Source organism: Dioscorea cayenensis, chromosome 6, assembly GCF_009730915.1.
Source record: "Dioscorea cayenensis subsp. rotundata cultivar TDr96_F1 chromosome 6, TDr96_F1_v2_PseudoChromosome.rev07_lg8_w22 25.fasta, whole genome shotgun sequence".
Lineage (NCBI taxonomy): Eukaryota > Viridiplantae > Streptophyta > Magnoliopsida > Dioscoreales > Dioscoreaceae > Dioscorea > Dioscorea cayenensis.
The window spans coordinates 1-18,288 of record NC_052476.1 but is presented as its reverse complement, the minus strand read 5'-3'; the positions used below and the strand labels follow the sequence as shown (position 1 = coordinate 18,288).

General features: G+C 34.8%; 2 protein-coding genes and 1 pseudogene across 5 annotated transcripts; 1 reads left to right on the top strand and 2 right to left on the bottom strand.

Annotated features, from left to right (window-relative positions):
• Nucleotides 1–930: 930 nt before the first annotated feature.
• On the bottom strand, nucleotides 931–2,194 carry LOC120263595 (annotated as a pseudogene).
• Nucleotides 2,195–3,495: 1,301 nt separating this feature from the next.
• On the bottom strand, nucleotides 3,496–4,503 carry LOC120263420 (probable DNA helicase MCM9). 3 transcript variants are annotated; one of them, XM_039271311.1, is made up of 4 exons: nucleotides 4,457–4,503; nucleotides 4,200–4,338; nucleotides 3,983–4,049; nucleotides 3,496–3,823 (listed from the first exon to the last, which is right to left on the bottom strand). In XM_039271311.1, exons 2-4 carry the CDS (start codon nucleotides 4,334–4,336, stop codon nucleotides 3,749–3,751), a joined length of 279 nt encoding a protein of 92 aa, XP_039127245.1. In that variant the 5' UTR covers nucleotides 4,337–4,338; nucleotides 4,457–4,503; the 3' UTR covers nucleotides 3,496–3,748. The 3 variants fall into 3 exon arrangements, with proteins under 3 accessions (XP_039127245.1, XP_039127244.1, XP_039127246.1); XM_039271310.1 differs by having other exon boundaries at nucleotides 4,447–4,498; XM_039271312.1 differs by having other exon boundaries at nucleotides 4,441–4,477.
• A 6,703-nt stretch (nucleotides 4,504–11,206) lies between these two features.
• LOC120262791 lies at nucleotides 11,207–18,150 on the top strand. Of its 2 annotated transcripts, none has more exons than XR_005536999.1 (3): nucleotides 11,207–11,772; nucleotides 11,850–12,142; nucleotides 12,440–12,517. XR_005536999.1 is itself a non-coding variant. In XM_039270678.1 (3 exons), exons 1-3 carry the CDS (start codon nucleotides 17,039–17,041, stop codon nucleotides 17,606–17,608), a joined length of 354 nt encoding a protein of 117 aa, XP_039126612.1. In that variant the 5' UTR covers nucleotides 16,896–17,038; the 3' UTR covers nucleotides 17,609–18,150. The 2 variants fall into 2 exon arrangements, 1 of the variants encoding a protein (XP_039126612.1); XM_039270678.1 differs by lacking the exons at nucleotides 11,207–11,772; nucleotides 11,850–12,142; nucleotides 12,440–12,517 and adding exons at nucleotides 16,896–17,264; nucleotides 17,385–17,454; nucleotides 17,551–18,150.
• The last annotated feature ends 138 nt before the right edge of the window (nucleotides 18,151–18,288 follow it).

Sequence of the window (18,288 nt, the reverse complement as noted above, 5' to 3'; positions counted from 1 at the left end):
ACCAACAAACTTCCACACAGAAATGATTTATTTTCTGAGATTCTAATGCATTTGGTCCACAAGACCAACACAAAATGTACCGAAGCACATCAAGTTCTTCGACCATTGCGAGAAACCAAGTGATTTGAGGGGTTGTTGGCAGAGATTGGGGTTGCTCAAGGACTTGAGGTGACCTCACCATAAATGGCTTCAGTTTCCAAGTGGGTGAGGTGCGGAGGGATACAGATTCCTTCCTTTTGGTTGTGAATTGGTGGGAACATGAAAGTAGAAGGGGACCTACAAAGAATGGATGAATCAATGGCATGGCACATGCAATGGTACAGGATGGAATGCATGGCTGTCATGTGGTGACTAGCATGCGGTTATCAGAATTCTAAGTCCAGCAGTAACTTGCTGGCCACAAGGGATGAACACGCTCGAATTCTGCAGGGGACAAGAAAAGGGTGGCTTTGCCCACAGGTATCTATCTATCGAAACCACTTGGAATGGAAAAGGGGTTGGGAGGTTTGCATTACCATCATGTTGATGTTGATGCCAATGTCAATATTGTTTTGCTGCATTGTTTTTTGCTTTCTAATATGCTAGTAATCATATTATTCAGACCTGTATAACAACAAGCATGAAGTTTCGTATTTGATCAGGCGAATAGGAGCTGCAAGGGCGTATCAAGATCAGAGATGTTTGGAGAGGGTAGTGTAGACAAACTGAATTGGAAAGCAAGAAGTGCGAAAGAAATACAGCACGCCTCAAGTCAAATAGCCTCCATCTGGTGTACGTCTATTCACATGTGCTTCTCAGAGGTCATTCTCCTTTTACTGCATTTGTTCAGAACATACAGCATGACCAGTAACATGAAAAATGTGGTTTATATATAAACAGGTAGCTACTATACAAAGAAGTTGAAACCACAGATCAGATACAAACAACTAGTTCCTTTCAATAGATTAGAGCAAAGACTTCATTTCTCCTTCATGTAAAGATTTCCTGAAAAAATAACAAAAGATGACACAGAGGACTTGACAATGACACTCAGGCTCTCTTAACCTACAGGTCTAAACAGAATTTTCTTTGGAACATGTTTTGAAGTGCCAGCTAGAATGCATTAGTCAAGTTAACATCACACACACACACTGATACAAAATGACCAACAAAGAGAGAGAGAGAGAAAACGTTCTAGTTTAGCATTAATACATTCATTCTCAAAACATGATTTCCATTAGTCACCACAAGTGTTAATATCATCAACCATATGGTGTCAAACTGTATACTAGCTAAAGCTTCATCATCTTTACAATGCTGGGTTGAACACAATTCTCAAGCATCCAATAGATAACTGATCCCACAAACCTGACCATCAAACACCAGTGATGACCCCAACCCACTTTTCTTCTTTTAACTTTCAGATCAATTCTTCCCAGAACCACCCTCCAACAAAAGCTGCCTCTTCACTGGATTTTGGTCAAGCAAAAGAACACATTACTCCTCTTTGGTATTTGTACAACCCCCATTACACAATCTCCGACTTGCCTACATGTCCATCCTCTTGAAAATCCTCCCTCACCTTGATGCTTCAACCTTGGAGCTACATTTTTAAACTTGCAAGATGGTCATTGCTCCATAACATTTTCTTCTCACTTCTCACATTGAGGGCAAGGAGGATTATGTTTTTTATTTTTTGGGGTAGTGTGTTCTAAACATTCTACATGATACACACATGACGGCATGATAGAACAGCGGCAACAGGCATATCTCCAATCCCAACAATTCGGCTGGAACCCCATGGTGATCTTTGTGAAAGAAATCTCTCACAAAGGTTGCACTTGGAGACTCTGTGCAGATTTTTATAGGGGTGGCTGGAAGATTGTAGCCCTACTGGTTCAGAAAAATTAGTGTGGTCAACACTGGTAGCGCTTATCCATTGCCCAGGTCCTGCTTCAGAGCTAATGCCCAACCCCAACCACCAAGGAGACCGGAGCGCTATGAGTGGTTGATTAGAATTCAAATTAGAATGAGGACTACTTTTGGAGGTTTGGGCAGCTTCTTTAGCTGCGGCAGTGCCAACCTGAAATGAAACTGGATGGACAGGCTTTGACATGAAAGAACGGCTTGAGGAGCTGCGCCGAGGTTTAGTTGTAGGTTCAAATTCACTGCCATCTGAATAAGAGGAAGTGGAACCAATGGTTTGTGATAATCTTCAAGCTCCCTACAAGGTAAACTCAGTGTAATCAAAGAGTCATACATGGGACAGGTTGCAGATACTAGGCCTTTGAACAATTTGAATTTACCTCTTGCAATCTTGAGAAGGTTAAAGGCCCAGACAATTGCTCTGGCAGCAAAAATAAATAAATAAATAAATAAAATAAAGAAGCAATTTTTAGACAAAGAAATGAATCTCAACAAGCAACTACCTTCCAAGCAGCTCAAGTTCATGCATGAATGAATATAGTCAATACACATATAACAAATGCTTTTGTGCAGAGTTGAAAGAAAAACGATGTTACAAGTACATAAAACCAGTAGACCCAACCAGGGGAACCATAATGGTAGATCACTTAGAATGGCGCATGCAATCACCCTATTTGAAACTTCTAATTTACTCAGCCACTAAAATTGCACTCTTCTTATCAAAATAAGCAGTACTCTTTTCTGCGAATGCTCACATTCTTTCACTCGTACTGTGAGATGCAGCTAAAATCTAAAAGATTGAAGTGGATTGTCATGACAGAGTGAATATTGTAGTAACTTCATAAGGCGTGATGGTTACAGCAAGCATTCTGAAAACCAAATTTAAAAGCTCACATTGGATAGTAATGTGATAATGTTCTAGTAAGGATTGGTCAAGTATGTAGAAATATGACACCAAAGATAGAAAACTTAATAAACCAACTACCCCTAGGTTTTTACAAAGGAAAAATCCCAAAATTGAGACGTGATACCATCCTAGCAAATAACCTAAGCATCGAACAACCTCCCTTCTTCTAGAGAAAGCAGGTAACAATTTCTATTAAGGGGCATACTGATTCGACTGCAGCCTTGCAGTTAATACAAAGGCTAGAGTGCACTAATAGTGATGTAGCATATGGCTATCAACAGCTAACAAAGAAAATATGAGCCATGATAAGACAGTTAACGAAGCTATCAGTAAACATTGCAAAAATGTTTTAACTTCAGCTGCTATCTACCAAACTACAATTAGTGGCACTCACAAATACAGTTCTCAATTTGATAGTCGCACAAAACGTTGAACATATATCCACACCTAATTAATAAAATGTTAAGATGTTTGGACAGTTTTTTTATAGCAAAGCATTATAAACAACAAAAAGACTGTATAAATGCTTATATTGGCAAAATAATAAATGCTTCCATTCAAAGATAATGTTCAACAGTATTCCAAAACCATAAAGCATATATCTTTCAACTGAAAAAATAGAACAATGCTTTTTCATGACTAAGTTGCAGAACTACATGTAGTAAGTGTTCAACAAAAAGATATGAAAACTTACTCATTTAAGTGATTATTAGAAGCACCCAGACTCATTGGCATGCAGAAATTTCACATGCTACATTACTACTCCACTCTAATGACTCAACACACACGTTGAGCATGAGAAACAATGATGACAATAATATATATACATCCCGTGATTGGCATAAACCTTAACAAAAATGAAAACATATATGAAAGTTAAGCTGATATGGTAGAACGGAAAGAGAAGCGACTTCAATCATAATTAATCTGGGGTGGTTATCCAAACAACCCCCCAGAAAATTTATCATCCCCACAAGAAGCTGAAAGAATTTGGATAATTGACTTCCTTACCTGTCTCTTATCAGAAATAAAAAAAAAAATGATTGATAATAAATCACTCGAAAGTAAAAGCACCTTTAATGAAGATCTTACAGGCAGAACTTCAATTCCTCAGGCATCACCAGAGAGGGTAAAAACTTACACTAGAGATTAGAAGGCAGCCAAACATACCTTCGATGGGCAAGAAGTCGGCAGTCTTATCGGGTTTCCAGTTTCCAACTCTGGGTAAACTTTGAACCTATAAATCAATATAAACAAAAGTCACAATCAGAAGCTCACAAATCAGTGCAAACTCAAAAAACCACATATCCCATTAATTACCTCTACACTTTCCAAAATGTAACCGAAACTAAACAAAGAGATGAGTGAACTCCCTGAAAACACTTACCTGTGCCGGCACCTTCTACACTCATACTCCTTTTCCCCTTCAATCATCTTCACCGACGCAGACCGTATCACCGTTCCCTTAAGCGTCAAAAGCACACCTCTGTGCTTCACCCTCATCCTCCCAATACTCGGAAACATCTCTATAAGCAAGAAAACCCCCAAAATCAACAGCCAAAATTAAACCCTACAAACACCCAAAAACCAAGAATCACGCCTGTAAACTCAAGAGGCGAGCCACAAACATCTACCCTAACATACACAAACGCCTTGACGCTTGCTCCCTCAACAACCAGATCCTTTTGATCCATCCAGCACGATGCCTCAGAAATCAATCACAGTTATATGCCAATAAATGTCGAGAAATCAAAAGAAACAGCAATGGCGGAGGCAAGATCGGGATGGATTGGCACCTGGGAGGCAGAGCGGCGTGGTCGAAGAGGGGAGGGAGGAGGCTGGGAAGGCTGGATTAAAGTCAAGGAGGAGAGCAAAGGGAGATGGTCAGGCAGCAGGTAATGGAGGATGAGAGTCAGGAAATTGAATTTGGGTTTTTATCTTAATCTACCAACAACTCAATTGAATTAGTTGATTATCAAATTTATTTGTTTTATAAAAAAATAAACTGGAGTACTTGTAAACTCATTAAAGATTTATTTAAAGGATTCATCCATCATTTCAAGAAAAAAAAAATGGAAATAAAAATATTTTTATAAAAATATCCTTGCAAACTAATAGCAATTCAATTATTTTCATTTTTTATTATTAAAAAAATCCTACGAAAAAACATGTTATGCGATTAGTAAGAATTTCTAAAAGACAATTGTATAATAATAATAATAATAATCACAATGACGACAACTATGATAAAACGTAGTTTATACATATGCAATCTATGAAATTTACTATCAAATAATTTATTACAATAAACAAATGCTTGTGGTCCTACTAATAAATAAATAAATAACCAAACTGTCTAGGTCCATGTGCTAAACTGGGAGAGTGTGGCACCCTGTTGTGCTATTTTGTTGGCTTGAATATTAGCCTCGTGATAAATGTGGTGCACCTCGCATGCAGTTTCCTCTAGCATTATGCACATCTCCTTGAAAGCCACCTCAAACATTGCTGGCGAAGGAAGCAAAGCTCTAGCCCATCTAATTACGCTGACAGCACTACCTTCGATAAGTAACTTTGGATCATCATAAGTAGAAGGTAACCACTTCTTGAAACATATAATACCTTGCCTCAATCCTTCCACTTGAGCAGCTAGTGTAGGATCACTATTATCATTACCACTTTTAATATTAATATTATTCATAGGTCCTGCATATGAAAGCAATATCTCTCCATTACTATCATGCAAAACACCTCCATACCCATAATTTCCATGGTCATCTCCATGACCATCAAAATTGAGCTTGATCCAACGTTGTTGTGGTCTATTCCATGCTTTGCGATATTTACATGGGGCACGAGAACTACTGGCATTATTAAATCTATTTCTCTCTTGCTGGTTAGGTAAGAATGACTCAAAAGTACTCTTCACTCAATCTTATTACGTAAGTCCTCGCAATTTTTCAAACAAACTCATTATAAGTTATTTTATATTGAAAACAATGTACTGTTTTTAATTTAATTATATTTATCAAATAATTCATTCACCTAATTATATCTCCCATACGGTGGATCGCAATATCATGGTCAACTTCAATTTTATTGAGTATCGAAAAACCTAATTCAAAAGACAAACAAAATATTGGATATTTATTTAGAACTCAAGCCTTAATAATTGTTCTATAAACACATACAAATTCATTGTGGAAAATAAAATGATATAAAAGCTTGACAAACTACTTGGTAAAAAGTTCATTCAAAAATCGATCCGGGATGCAGATTAAAGAATATCCAATGAAGATTGTTAAATGGCCGATAATCATCCCTTTTGTAAATGGCAAAATTAGCACTCGACTAAGTAGATTGCAGCGATGTATCTCAATCTATCATTTATAACTAGCTTTTCTAGTTCATCATATATACGGCTCGGGGTGGATCGGGTTTGCTCCTTCAAATTGGCCCAATGATGCATAGATGTCCCGAATTATCAGGATTCGCTCGACTTAGAAGGCACCCGATTCACTTCAATACATTGGCGACAAAGTTTGTATGGGGCATATGGTAGAAAAAGAATGTTGGCTTTCTCCACTCTTCTTCTAGCAAACTCATTAACGAAAGCACATTGCATCCAAATGATTGAATCAAGTTAGCATCTACTGGAGTAATACATGGATCAAACACTTCTATTTTTCCAATTCTCAACATATCAATGTCTTCCCTCATTAATAAAGCCAAAGCAAATTGATATTGAGAAGCAAACGAGTACTCCAAGCTACCAAGTGCGTAAATTATCATTTGAATTTTTCTCTTCAGATCGAGGCGGCGTGATATTTCGGGTTTTCAATAAATTATTTTTCTCCAACTGATCACGTCGAGCTCATGATAGTATTCGAGAATCTCTCGACTCAAACTTAGTGATCTCCATCTCATGTTGCGGCTTCACTAATTCTTGACATCTTCTTCATCCATGCGGTAAGGGTATTATCAATAAGTAGAAAATCTTGAGTATTATTTTTCTTTGGATAGAATGCCTTACTTTTGTGAACAATTTTTACATTTAGGATCAATTTAATATAAAAAGGCCTTTGTTATTTATTTATTTATTCAAACACAACAAGGCATTATTAGCTTCAAAGTTTTCTTTAATTATTTACCAATTGGTTAGGTTTGTAAAATACATCCACTTAAGTATAATTTAAAATCATAATTTCATGAAACAAATTAAAATAATTTCATATTTTTAAACAATAAATTCAAAATTATGAATACAACTAACACTTTGGTCTTTTTATAAATAAAAACCGTAAAAATGTAAATATAAACCACAATATCATCAATCTTTTTCCTTTAAAACAAAAAGCTTCTTAGATAAATTGAAAGATGGTTCATAAATAAAATAAAATAAAATAATGAAAGATGTTATATAAAAAGTTAAGAATTTGCATTTTTCTTAAATTATAAATATTGGCGATTAGTTAAAAAAAATCTAGAGATTATGAATATCAAACAATTGATCTATAACCCCTTTTTCATAATGAAATTAAAAAAAAAGTGTAAATCTAACAATATTATACATATACTCGTATATATACAAAACAAGTATCCAAATTAGTGTATTTGTAAAAGCTAAAAATGATGTCATTTTACCCGTGAGATTAGAATTTGAAAATAAATATAAATTTATATAATTTGTGCTTTTATTTTATTACATGTTATTTATCCACTTTTAAAATAAAATAAATAAATAAAGTAAACTTATATAAGCAGTGAGCACTTTGGGTGAAATGATGATTATGAAGTAAACAAGAAATTAAGTAATAGTTCATACCTCTCATCCTTATCCACCCACTTGAAACAAATTTTAACACCTTCAAATAAAAGAAAAAAAAAATCAAAAAGTAAAATTAGAAAAATATGTAACAATATATAATAATAATAATAATAATAAGGTATGAATGTCTTTAATTAGTGGTGTATCATTAGAATTAAAGAAAAAAAAAACTAAAATGAGGCCTTACTTGGTAACAAAATATCCATGTCATGAATGCTCTTAAGCCGTTTAATATTGAACACGTGCCAGCACAAGTTTTGGAAAATTTCTTCAGGGTTGTAATCTTGGGATTTACTTTCTGGTGATGATGGTGATTTGTTTGTGATCTTGAACACCTTAGTGTGCTCCTTTATGCCCCAAATGTATCTCAGTCTGTCTATTATATATGATACTTTTTTTATTGTCATCTTGGGATAATGTCCTTCCCTGTAGGATACCATTGGATCTAAAGTTTCAGACATGGATTTCAAGTTTCTTCCCAAGATCAATATCTTTTCCAGTCGTGATGGACACCAATTCATATGCAATAAATCTCCCAAAACTTCAGGTCTTGTGAAGGGAAGGAAGAAGACAGTAGGTTCATCAACAACAGCCCATCTAAAACGACCATCAGTTACAAGAACAATATGACATCCATAGGCTTTGATGACTTTTTCTTCAGCAGGTGTCAGTGTAATATCATCACAACATATAGTGATTTGATCTTTTTGAATCTCCAACGCCATCACTTCCCTTAAGAGAAGAGCAAGAGAGAGTTGGAACTTTGCAGCATAATTAAATTGGATGCTGCCAAGTCCATACACAACCATAGGTCTTCCTTTGAAGCTTGAAACAATCTCAGGTTTTTCTTGAATCTGATTGATGAGATCAGCCAAGAATTTGGATGCTCGGACCTGTTCAAGAGCATAATCCATGTCTTTCATTAAAGCAGTATATTCTCCATCAACTTCCATGTTTAACGATAATGCACCTCTCAAAACCATATAATAGTGTTATTATTTGCCTTGGATTAACAGTATATATATAGGCAATGAATTGGGTCTTTGTCTGTGAAAGAGTAGAACAAGGAGCTAGATCAAATTGGAGTCAGAGTCCCACTTTGAGCAAGAGTAGGATTTAATATTCATTCATGACATAATATTAATTATACATTACTGTAATCTAATATTCATTTTATTTACAAGTCAAACAATCACAAAGAGTAAAATTCTAGTCGTTGTAGGAGTAGGATTGGTGGAATCAAACTGTAGCGATCATATGTGTCATAATCCAAATCTTTTTGAATCACTTGTTTCTTTGCCTATTTCTTTCCAAATCTCTTTGCCCAATGGTCATGAAATTACTATCACATAATTTGGCACAATTAGGTTAACAGATAATTTTTTTGATCTGTGAAGTTCTATATGTTAGTTTGTGATTGAAGTGGTTTGATATTGTTGATAGGAAGAGAAGACTATGGTGCTGGAGATTGACAGAGATTTCAGATTTTCAGATTGAAATGTGTTCAGAGGGGTAAGTTCGTCATTTCAAGTATTCAAAAGTCTGTTAAAACAGTTGGAGTTTTGGCTGGAAAAGAATCAAAGGCTGAGATTGATTTGATCAAGGAAAAGTGTAAGTCCTAGGCAGAAGTTAATTCAAGCATCGGGGTTGATTGTATGGTCCAGATCTGATCTATCAGAGAGATGTGTTTAAGTTCGAGGCAACAGCAGAAGCAAATATTAGATGAATAAGTGAACGGCTGGGATTTAATCAACATCAAGCTTTGGTGTTAGTTCGAGGCAGGATGGCTTAAGAGGTTGAATGGATCCAGTGCAGACGCGTGCTGTGGTGACTAAGCTGATTCGTTTCATTTTGGGTACTAAAGTTTATATGTAATAAATATCTTGTGTTTTTTCAGAGATGTGTAATGTTGTTACTGTTTTCTGTTTTCATTGAGATCTTCAAGGTTGTATGAATTATCCTGAGTTATGAAGAGTGTTTTAGCTCTTGATGTGAATAAGAAATTTGTCCTTTGTTTGATCCTTTATCTATATAGTAATTTTCACTATATGTTCCTTCTTTCAATTATAATCTTCTATCCATAGGAAAATTGATGCAACAACTGAATTGCCAAGTTGTCTTTACACCTGAATTGTGTATTTTACAGGCCCCTTCACTGAAGAGGTCACTAGTTCTTGGTAAATATTGCAATGGATTATTTCTACTACACTCTCATCAAGGAGAATTGCAATCTACTCAATCCTGCAATCCAGTGATTGACACTGTCAATTCACAGAATAGTTTTCTGTCTACAGACATTTCTTTTCCAGTTTCTAATTCAATTGTTTGTTCTAGTTCTGTTTTGTGGCACAACAGACTTGGACATCTTCCTTTTCTTAAATTGAAACAGCTTTATTTACTGAATTCTGGGAATGATTCATGTTCAATTAGTTCTTGTGATATTTGTCCACAAGCTAGACAACATAAATTGCCATTCCCTAAAAGTCAAATTTATTCTTCTTTAGTTTTTGAATTGATTCACATTGACACTTGGGGACCTTATCACACTCCCACACATGAGGGTTATAAATATTTTCTCACAATTGTTGATGATTTCAGTAGAGCTAACTGGACTTTCTTACTCTCAAATAAGAGAGATGCATCTTTCACTTTAAAGAATTTTTTCAATTTTGTTAAGTGGATAAACAAGATTTTTATTGAAGTTAAACAAGTTCACCATTGTTTTCATTAAATTTATTGCCAATACCCTCTTTTCTTTTGTAATTGTTCTATTTTAGTCAAATGAATCAGTTGAATTGTTATTCGGAAAGGAATTCAAAGGTTTGGTAAACCAGGAATTGGAAATTTTGCTTAATTTTTAAGATCAAAATACTGTAACATAAAGTAACACTGACATAATTAAAGTACTCAAACTACTAGTTGGCCATATAAGCCAAATGACACCATACAAGCCAAATGACAAGAAAAAAACTTAATTAAAATCTTAAACTAGGCCCTATAAGTCAATTTTCTGGGGTGTTCTTCTTCTCTTGAGAAGCCACGGCAGCAGCCCCTCCGGAGCTTCCGGAGTTTCCAGAATTTCCAGAATTTCCTGAGTTATCCGGGCTTTCAGAACTCCCGGTCGCTGGTGTCCCTGGAGTTGCTGGTGATTCATCCCCCATTGTGTTTTTTTTGGTGGGTTTTTGATCACATCTTGGCCTTTTGTTAGTGTGGGCATTAAGTTTGTCAAGAGACTCAAACTCGCGCCCACACCTGCTGCAAATATATTTCACCATTTGAGGGTCGGTCACTGTGGAATGATGTGATGAACAGTTTGATAATTTTTTGTTATGGTGGTGGTGAAGGTGGTTGGATTTAATACATTCATTGATAAAATTGGTCTTTGAAATGCAAACAATGTGATGAGGAGTCTGTTAAGAGAATATGTTCCACATTTTTGGTCCAAATGATGGTCAAGCAATGACCAGAAATATCCAGTGAGAGATGAGAAACATAAACTTTGAATGAGCCTTTCCTGCTGCCTTTGGTTTTTTTAGACTCTCTCTCTCTCGTCTTTAATATTTTTTGTTTTCAAGTTTTTTTTTTTTTTAATGTTTGTTTTCATGACAAATTGATCTTCTTTGGAATTTATTTGATTGGGTTGACTGGTTTAATTGTTAGCCAAATGATCACCACCTTTGGTTCTTATTTATTTATTTATCACTGTATTATTATATTATTAGATTCAGGGTTTGCTTTATTTTACTCTATTCATCCCTTTTTCATGTTGTTCAGTTTTTGTGGATTTGGCCTCAAAAGTGTTGTTTTCCGGGCGATTCTGCTGTTTTGAACGGGGTTTGACTGTGGAGCAGGGGATGGGATTTGGGGTTTATTGATTTATTGACTGATTTTTTTTTATTTACTTTGTTTTCCTAGGAATTCAATAGTGGTGTTTTTAGGATTTAATTTGTAGTTTTTTTTTGTTTTGTTTTTGGTGTTTGTGATGTGAATCAGATGTGCAATATATTAATAATGCAACCTCCTTGGTTGTTTTGTGCAGGGAAGGGAGTACGTCTGCAGCCGAAGAGAGGAGGGGAGGAACGAGGCTTCTTATCCCTCCTGGGCCTGGGAGCTTATGTATCCTGCTTGTCTTGAGGTTTGTGTACTTTTTTTTGCTTGCTTGATGTTTATTCTATTGTTTCGCTCAGTGTTATCTTCTTGATCTTAATACAGGTCCAGACGCATGTAAATCCCACATTAGATGGGTTCCAGGAAGTTTGGAGATATGATGATCATTACGGCAGAATGTTATTATTATTATTATTTTATTTTTTATTTTTTATTTTTTGGCGGCTGCTGATGATATTATGACAATTATGTTGTGATCTATCTCCGCCTGGTTTGTTCTGCTGAAAATAGGTGCCTCCAACAACATAATTGTGCATTAGGATGAAAACTTGTTTTGGCTTCTGTTCTTATGATAGATTTGTTGGAGATTGAAGGTGATCAGAGTATCTACATTGCAGGTAACTATGTGAATGTCAATGACACAGTTGTGCTTTGGAACCAAGACCTGCTGAATTGTCTTGTATTTGTTTCTAGTTACTTGTTTAGATGCTTAAAGTTGTTGTTACTGTATTAGAAGTTGTTTGTTTGTTTTAGCATGTATGCTAGTGTGATTCCAGACAAGTATGTCTGCTATGTGTTTGTTTAAATGACTGAGTGTATGTCTGTTATGTGTTTGTTTAAATGACTGAGTAATGAATGAATGAAGTAGAGAGTGCTTTTCTGTGTGAATTTTCATCTCAGTTCTTCTTCTTTAGTGTGAGATTACATTTCATTGTTGGGACTCTGGTGTGTGAGTGAACTTTACTGAGAATTCTTAGTGTGTGTCTCTCGATCCTGACAAGATTAATGCAGATTTGTCTGGAGGTCCCAAACAGTTAGAATACCACAGCTCTGTTTCAGAGTAATTTGTTCTTTTGGCATCTCTACTTTGAGTTTATGTTTAGATAGGCTATATTATTCTAGTATTTAATGGTTTTATTCTGCCTTTTTGTAAACAGGATGGATGGAGCTTGACTCATGCTTTTCTCTTCTCTTTTCCAGAGTGTTCAGCATGCAATATATGTGGAAGAACGCATTTTCATCTTATGCAGCTTTGTTTTGTTGCTTAGAAGCTAGATGTGAAGTGCAATGCCATCTTATTGTCTGTTTTTTTATGGCACAATTGTCAAAAGATGCTAGTCTATGTATGTTATTTCTAAGTCTATGAAAATTCATTCTCCGTTTCCTTCTGTTCTATAAAACAACTAATTTTACATCTCAAACTCAAATGATGATTAGCCTGTTTCTGGGGTTGGATTTAAATTCACCAAGGAGAAGCACTGATGCATCAATAATGCAGAAATGCATGACTAATTCCCCTATGTTTTTATGCTCTATAACATTTTAGAAAATTGGCATAGATTGAAGTTGTTGAGTTTTTGCAAAACTAATACCTACATGACTCAGTTTACTTCTTGTTTATGTCTTATCTGATTATGTTGTAAAAGTTTTTTACTAGTTAATGCAAGATTTATTCCTAAATGAACTTATGTTCTTTATAACATTGGAATGTGATCATTCCTATATAATTAAAGGAATATCATCCTGTTAAAGCCTTCAATTATTCATTTATAATGATTTCCATTGCCTACACTTTTTCTTTTTGAATTTTGTGTTCCTTATATCTCAAACCCAATAATAACTTAACTCATGGATTTGCAGATTGTGTTATTTATCCAGACAGTTGTTTTAAATTTATGTGGCTGTTGAGTTGTTGGAGAAACAAATATTGATAGATTTTGCGGATGCACTTGGAAGCAAGCACGACTATTTTGATGAATTGGAGAATGTAAGGTTTGAGCTATGACCTATAACCCTTTTGACTCTTTTGCCAATCATTTGATGGCAGTCCATTATTTAATGTCGTCCTTGAGATTGTCACTATTTATCATTTGTTAGACAAATATTGAACTAATTACCAAAGCTTGCTTATAGTTAGTGATTTGATTTTGTAAAAACATAACCTGAGCTAGCTCAGTGTGTGTGTGTGTATGAGTGCGCCGTTGATGTTGTCAAAACATGAGAAACTGTATGAGATAGTCCAGTGAAATTTGTAAGGGGAACTCTGCAAAGTTGGCTGATATTTGTCTGAGTAAAAAGAATTTAAAACAAATAAAAAAATAAGTAGCACTGGCTTCCCATCATTCACATAATTCCAAATGATAATGTCTATTAATTCTGTTTCATCTTTTGCAGTTAAAGACCATACATGCTGAAAGAAATCGAGTAGATCATCAAGGAAAGAATATTCAGATATTCTTGCAGAATGCCACAAATTATACTGTGACCAGAGAGACTATGTCTATTAAGTTGATGGGGATGGCCATTTATTTAATCAATTTTATTTACACTGACATAACCTGAGCTAGCTGTGAATGATATTTAGATAAAAGGGATTGTGCAGCAGCGGATCTCTGAGTTTTCAAGAAAAGAGGCATTGCCCTCGTTAAAGTCGTTCCGGATGTGCATATCTTATGCAGGTGATTCCAATTCCAATTCTTTTTATTTTGATAATCCTTTTTGACAAATGGAAATATATGGACCACCGCTTGTTTTATGAGTAAACAACATTATTGTAGGATCTAGTTGGTGGAGAAAAGGTTGTCTTTTTCACCTGAGTGACATTATATTCACACAGAATTTCTGCTCATTAAAATAATTATGCTTGACCTTAATAATTTATTTGTGTAGATGATTCACCATGAAGGTTCTAGTTGATATTGCAATCAGTGGAATAGAATGTTAAGAGGCCATGATATTGAAGACTGACATGTCCATTGACACTCGCAATCTATGCAAGATCTCTCATCCTATTTTCTCCGTACTAACTTGTAATTTAATATTAGATGGCTATGAGTATCAACCTTCAAAACTATATCAAGAGATTTCACTTTTGTTTTTGTGGAATGCAACGAGAAAGATTTTGAGCATGTGTTTTGCTGCTTAGTTTTAAAATGTTATGGTCTCCCAAAGTCAATAATTTATGGTCCTATGTAGCTGTAAAAGAGTTTTTAGATATTTGTAAACAGTTATTAGACCTTTCACATGACAACTTGAAGACAGTCTAGCAGTTAATTGTATTCTATGTTGCTTCCCATATCTTCTTCTTCGTTGCTTCCTTGTCTTAAATTGCTTTTGTGCTTTGCTTTACATATGTGAATTCTACTTCTAATAATATTTAAACGGCCAACCTTCTGTGCAAATTTAGCATTTAATTTTCTGCAATTTTTATTATTATTGGCCTGATTATTTTATTGATTACGTTTTGCAATGTGAAACTCATGCTATGATATTCACCAGGTTTGTCAGCTTGAGCATAAACTCTTTCATCAGTGCTTTCCATCTACTTCTTTCCACTGATCGATGCCTCAAGTTTGGCTCCTTTAATGGATCTTCTGTAAGTTCATTTTACCCAGCTTCTAATGCATATTTAGCAGCTCAGCCTTGCTTCCATGGTAAATAAATTCTGTCAGCCCTATTGACTTGCCAAAGGCTCTCAGTTTTGTAATTTTCAAAATATATTTAATTCCCATAAACATGCAGTTTCCCACCACTGTAAATAAAAATAAATGAATAAAACAATAAAAAATATATAAAAATTCCTCTAGCTCTTGAACTTTAAATATTGAGTGCTGATTTACCTGGGATCATTGTAGTGCTCTCATTCCAAATTAAGAATTGTAGTTTCTTGTGTAGGAAAATAAGAAAGTGGTAACTCTTTTTTTTTTTTCTCTCAAGTGAGAGGTTGAGGGTTCAATTTCCTCTCACAACAATGATCATTGAGGGTTGAGGGTTGTGGTTTGTTCATATTTATCAAAATAATAACAATAAATAAATAAACAAAATTTCTCCCTGAACTTTAAATTGACTGCTAATTTACCTGAGATCATTGTAGTGCTCTCATTCCAAAATCAAGAATTGTAATTTCTTTTTGTAGGATTTCAGTTTTTCAGAAGAATTGTGCATCTTATGTAAAGGTGGAATTTGCATGTGCACATATTTGTATGATAATCGACGGTCCAAATATGAAATGATACATGAAGCAAAGACTTCATCAACAATGTAAATTTGTTGATATCCTTGAAGTGAATCACTTGGAGGACTCTGTCCCACTGCACTTGGAATCCTAGCAGATATTCGTGAGCGTTTGACAATTTTTGCCAGAGCATATATTCAGATGAGGTAAAGCTTATTGTTTCTGGGTCTTTTTCTCCATCTTTGCTTTCAAGCTGTAAGCTTGTAGGATGCTCTCTAATGTTTTTTTTGTCTGTTTGTATTGTTATTTGTGCTTGCCTTTTCCAAGAGATCGACTTCTATTTTCCTTGGATAATTATTTAGATTTTTTGCCAAGATGAGTGGCTTGGATAATTATTTAGATTGATCAAGCAGTAGAATCTTAAATTCTGGTTCTCAGCATTCCCATAATTTTTGTTGTCCTTTTTTTTTTTTATTTGGCAGCTTGCTAATCAGTAATTACCAGCATGGCAATAAAGATGTGACCTATCCAGCAAAGCTAGAGTGTGCTGCTGAGTCTACAACTGCAATTTTTATCCTCTTGTGGTTTACTTCAGTGCTTGAAAAAGACTTGAGTAAGAAATTAAACACATTTTTTTTTTATGTAATCCACATTCATGCCTCCATTACTCAGGGTGATAACATATCTGATGTTTTCAATAGCTGGTATCCTCCTTTGAAAGCAACATCTTGCTTGTCAAAACCATATTGTTGTTTAGATCGATCCAGTTGATTGTATTTTCTGGTTTAGCTCCGGTACTTGAACATGCCAACTGTTTTTGCTGTTTGATTTGCTAAATTTCACGTGAGCGTTTTTTTTTAATCCTTTAGGAAAAGCAAGAAGTTTGTTAAATTGCCCTCTTTTTCAATTTTTCCCAATAAATGATCAACTACAAAAGGATTTTTTTTTTTTAGTGAATGTGTCACAGCAGATTGCTCCTCTATTTTTTATATTTTTAAGGTTAGCATTCTACACTCAATATCTCGATCTAATAAGGTAAGAATAAATTTAAATACAATAATGATGAATGGAAAAAAGAGAAAATCTTTTAACTAGGGCAGATGTAGCCAAGTGGATGAGGGCAGTGGATTCACTGCTGTTGAATTTTGCTCAATATCCAATTAGGTTAGTAAGCAAGCTCATGTTAGCTGATTGAGGCCTTTGTGCTGCAGTGATGAAGTGAGGATGTGTGAGTTTTTTCTACCATGTGCCTCATACAAATTTGTCGCCAATCTATTAGAACTTGAAAGTGAATTTGGTGCCTTCTAAGTTGGAGAACTTGATAATTCTAGGGACATCTATGCATCATTGGGCCAATTTGAAAGAGCAACCCAATCCACCCGAGCCAGAATATGATGAACTAGAAAAGCTAATTATAAATGATAGATTGAGATACATGCGTGCAATCTACGAGTCGAACGCTAATTTTGCCATTTACAAAAGAGATGATTGCTGGCCATTTAACAATCTTCATTGGATATTCTTTAATCTTCATCCCGGGATGCATTTTAGTGAACTTTTACCAAGTAAGTTTGTCAAGCTTATATCATTTTATTTTCCACGATGAATTGTACGTGTTTTATAAATAATTAATAAGGCTTGAGTTCTAAATAAATATCCAATATTTTGTTTGTCTTTTGAATTAGGTTTTTCAATACTCAATAAAATTGAAGTTGACCACAAGATTGCACATCCACCAAAAGGAGATATGATTAGGTGAATGAATTATTTGATAAATATACTTAAATTAAAACAGAGAACATTGTTTTCAATATAAAATAACTTATAATGAGTTTGTTTGAAAAATTGCAGTGACTTACGTAACAAGATTGAGGAAGAGTATTTTGAGTCGTCCTTACCTAACAAGTAGATCTCGTGCCCCATGTAAATATCGCAAAGCATGGAATAGACCCCAACAAAATTGGATTAAGCTCAATTTTGATGGTCATGGAGATGACCATGGAAATTATGATTATGGGTATGACGGTGTTTTGCGCGATAGTAATGGAGAGACATTGCTTTCGTACGCAGGACCTATGAGCAATGTTAATATTGAAAGTAGTAATGGTAATTGTAACGGTAATAGTGATCCCACACTAGCAGCTCAAGTGGAAGGATTGAGACAAGGTATTATATGTTTCAAAAAGTTGTTACCTTCTACTTATGATGATCCAAAGTTACTTATCGAAGGGAATGCTGTCAGCGTAATCAGATGGGCCAGAGCTTTGCTTCCTCCACAAGCAATGTTTGCGGAGGCTTTCAAGGAGATGTGAATAATGCTAAATGAAACCACATGCGAGGTACACCATATTTATCACGAGGCTAATATTCAAGCCAACAAAATAGCACAGCACGGCGTCACACTCTTCCACATAAGCACATGGACCTAGATAGTTTAGTTATTTATTTATTTATTATTAAGACAATATACATTTATTTATTATAATAAATATTTGACAGTAAAGTTCATTGATTGCTTATGTACAAAGTACAAACTACATTTTATCACAATTGTTTAAGAAAAAAAAAATATTTATAAATCACATTCAT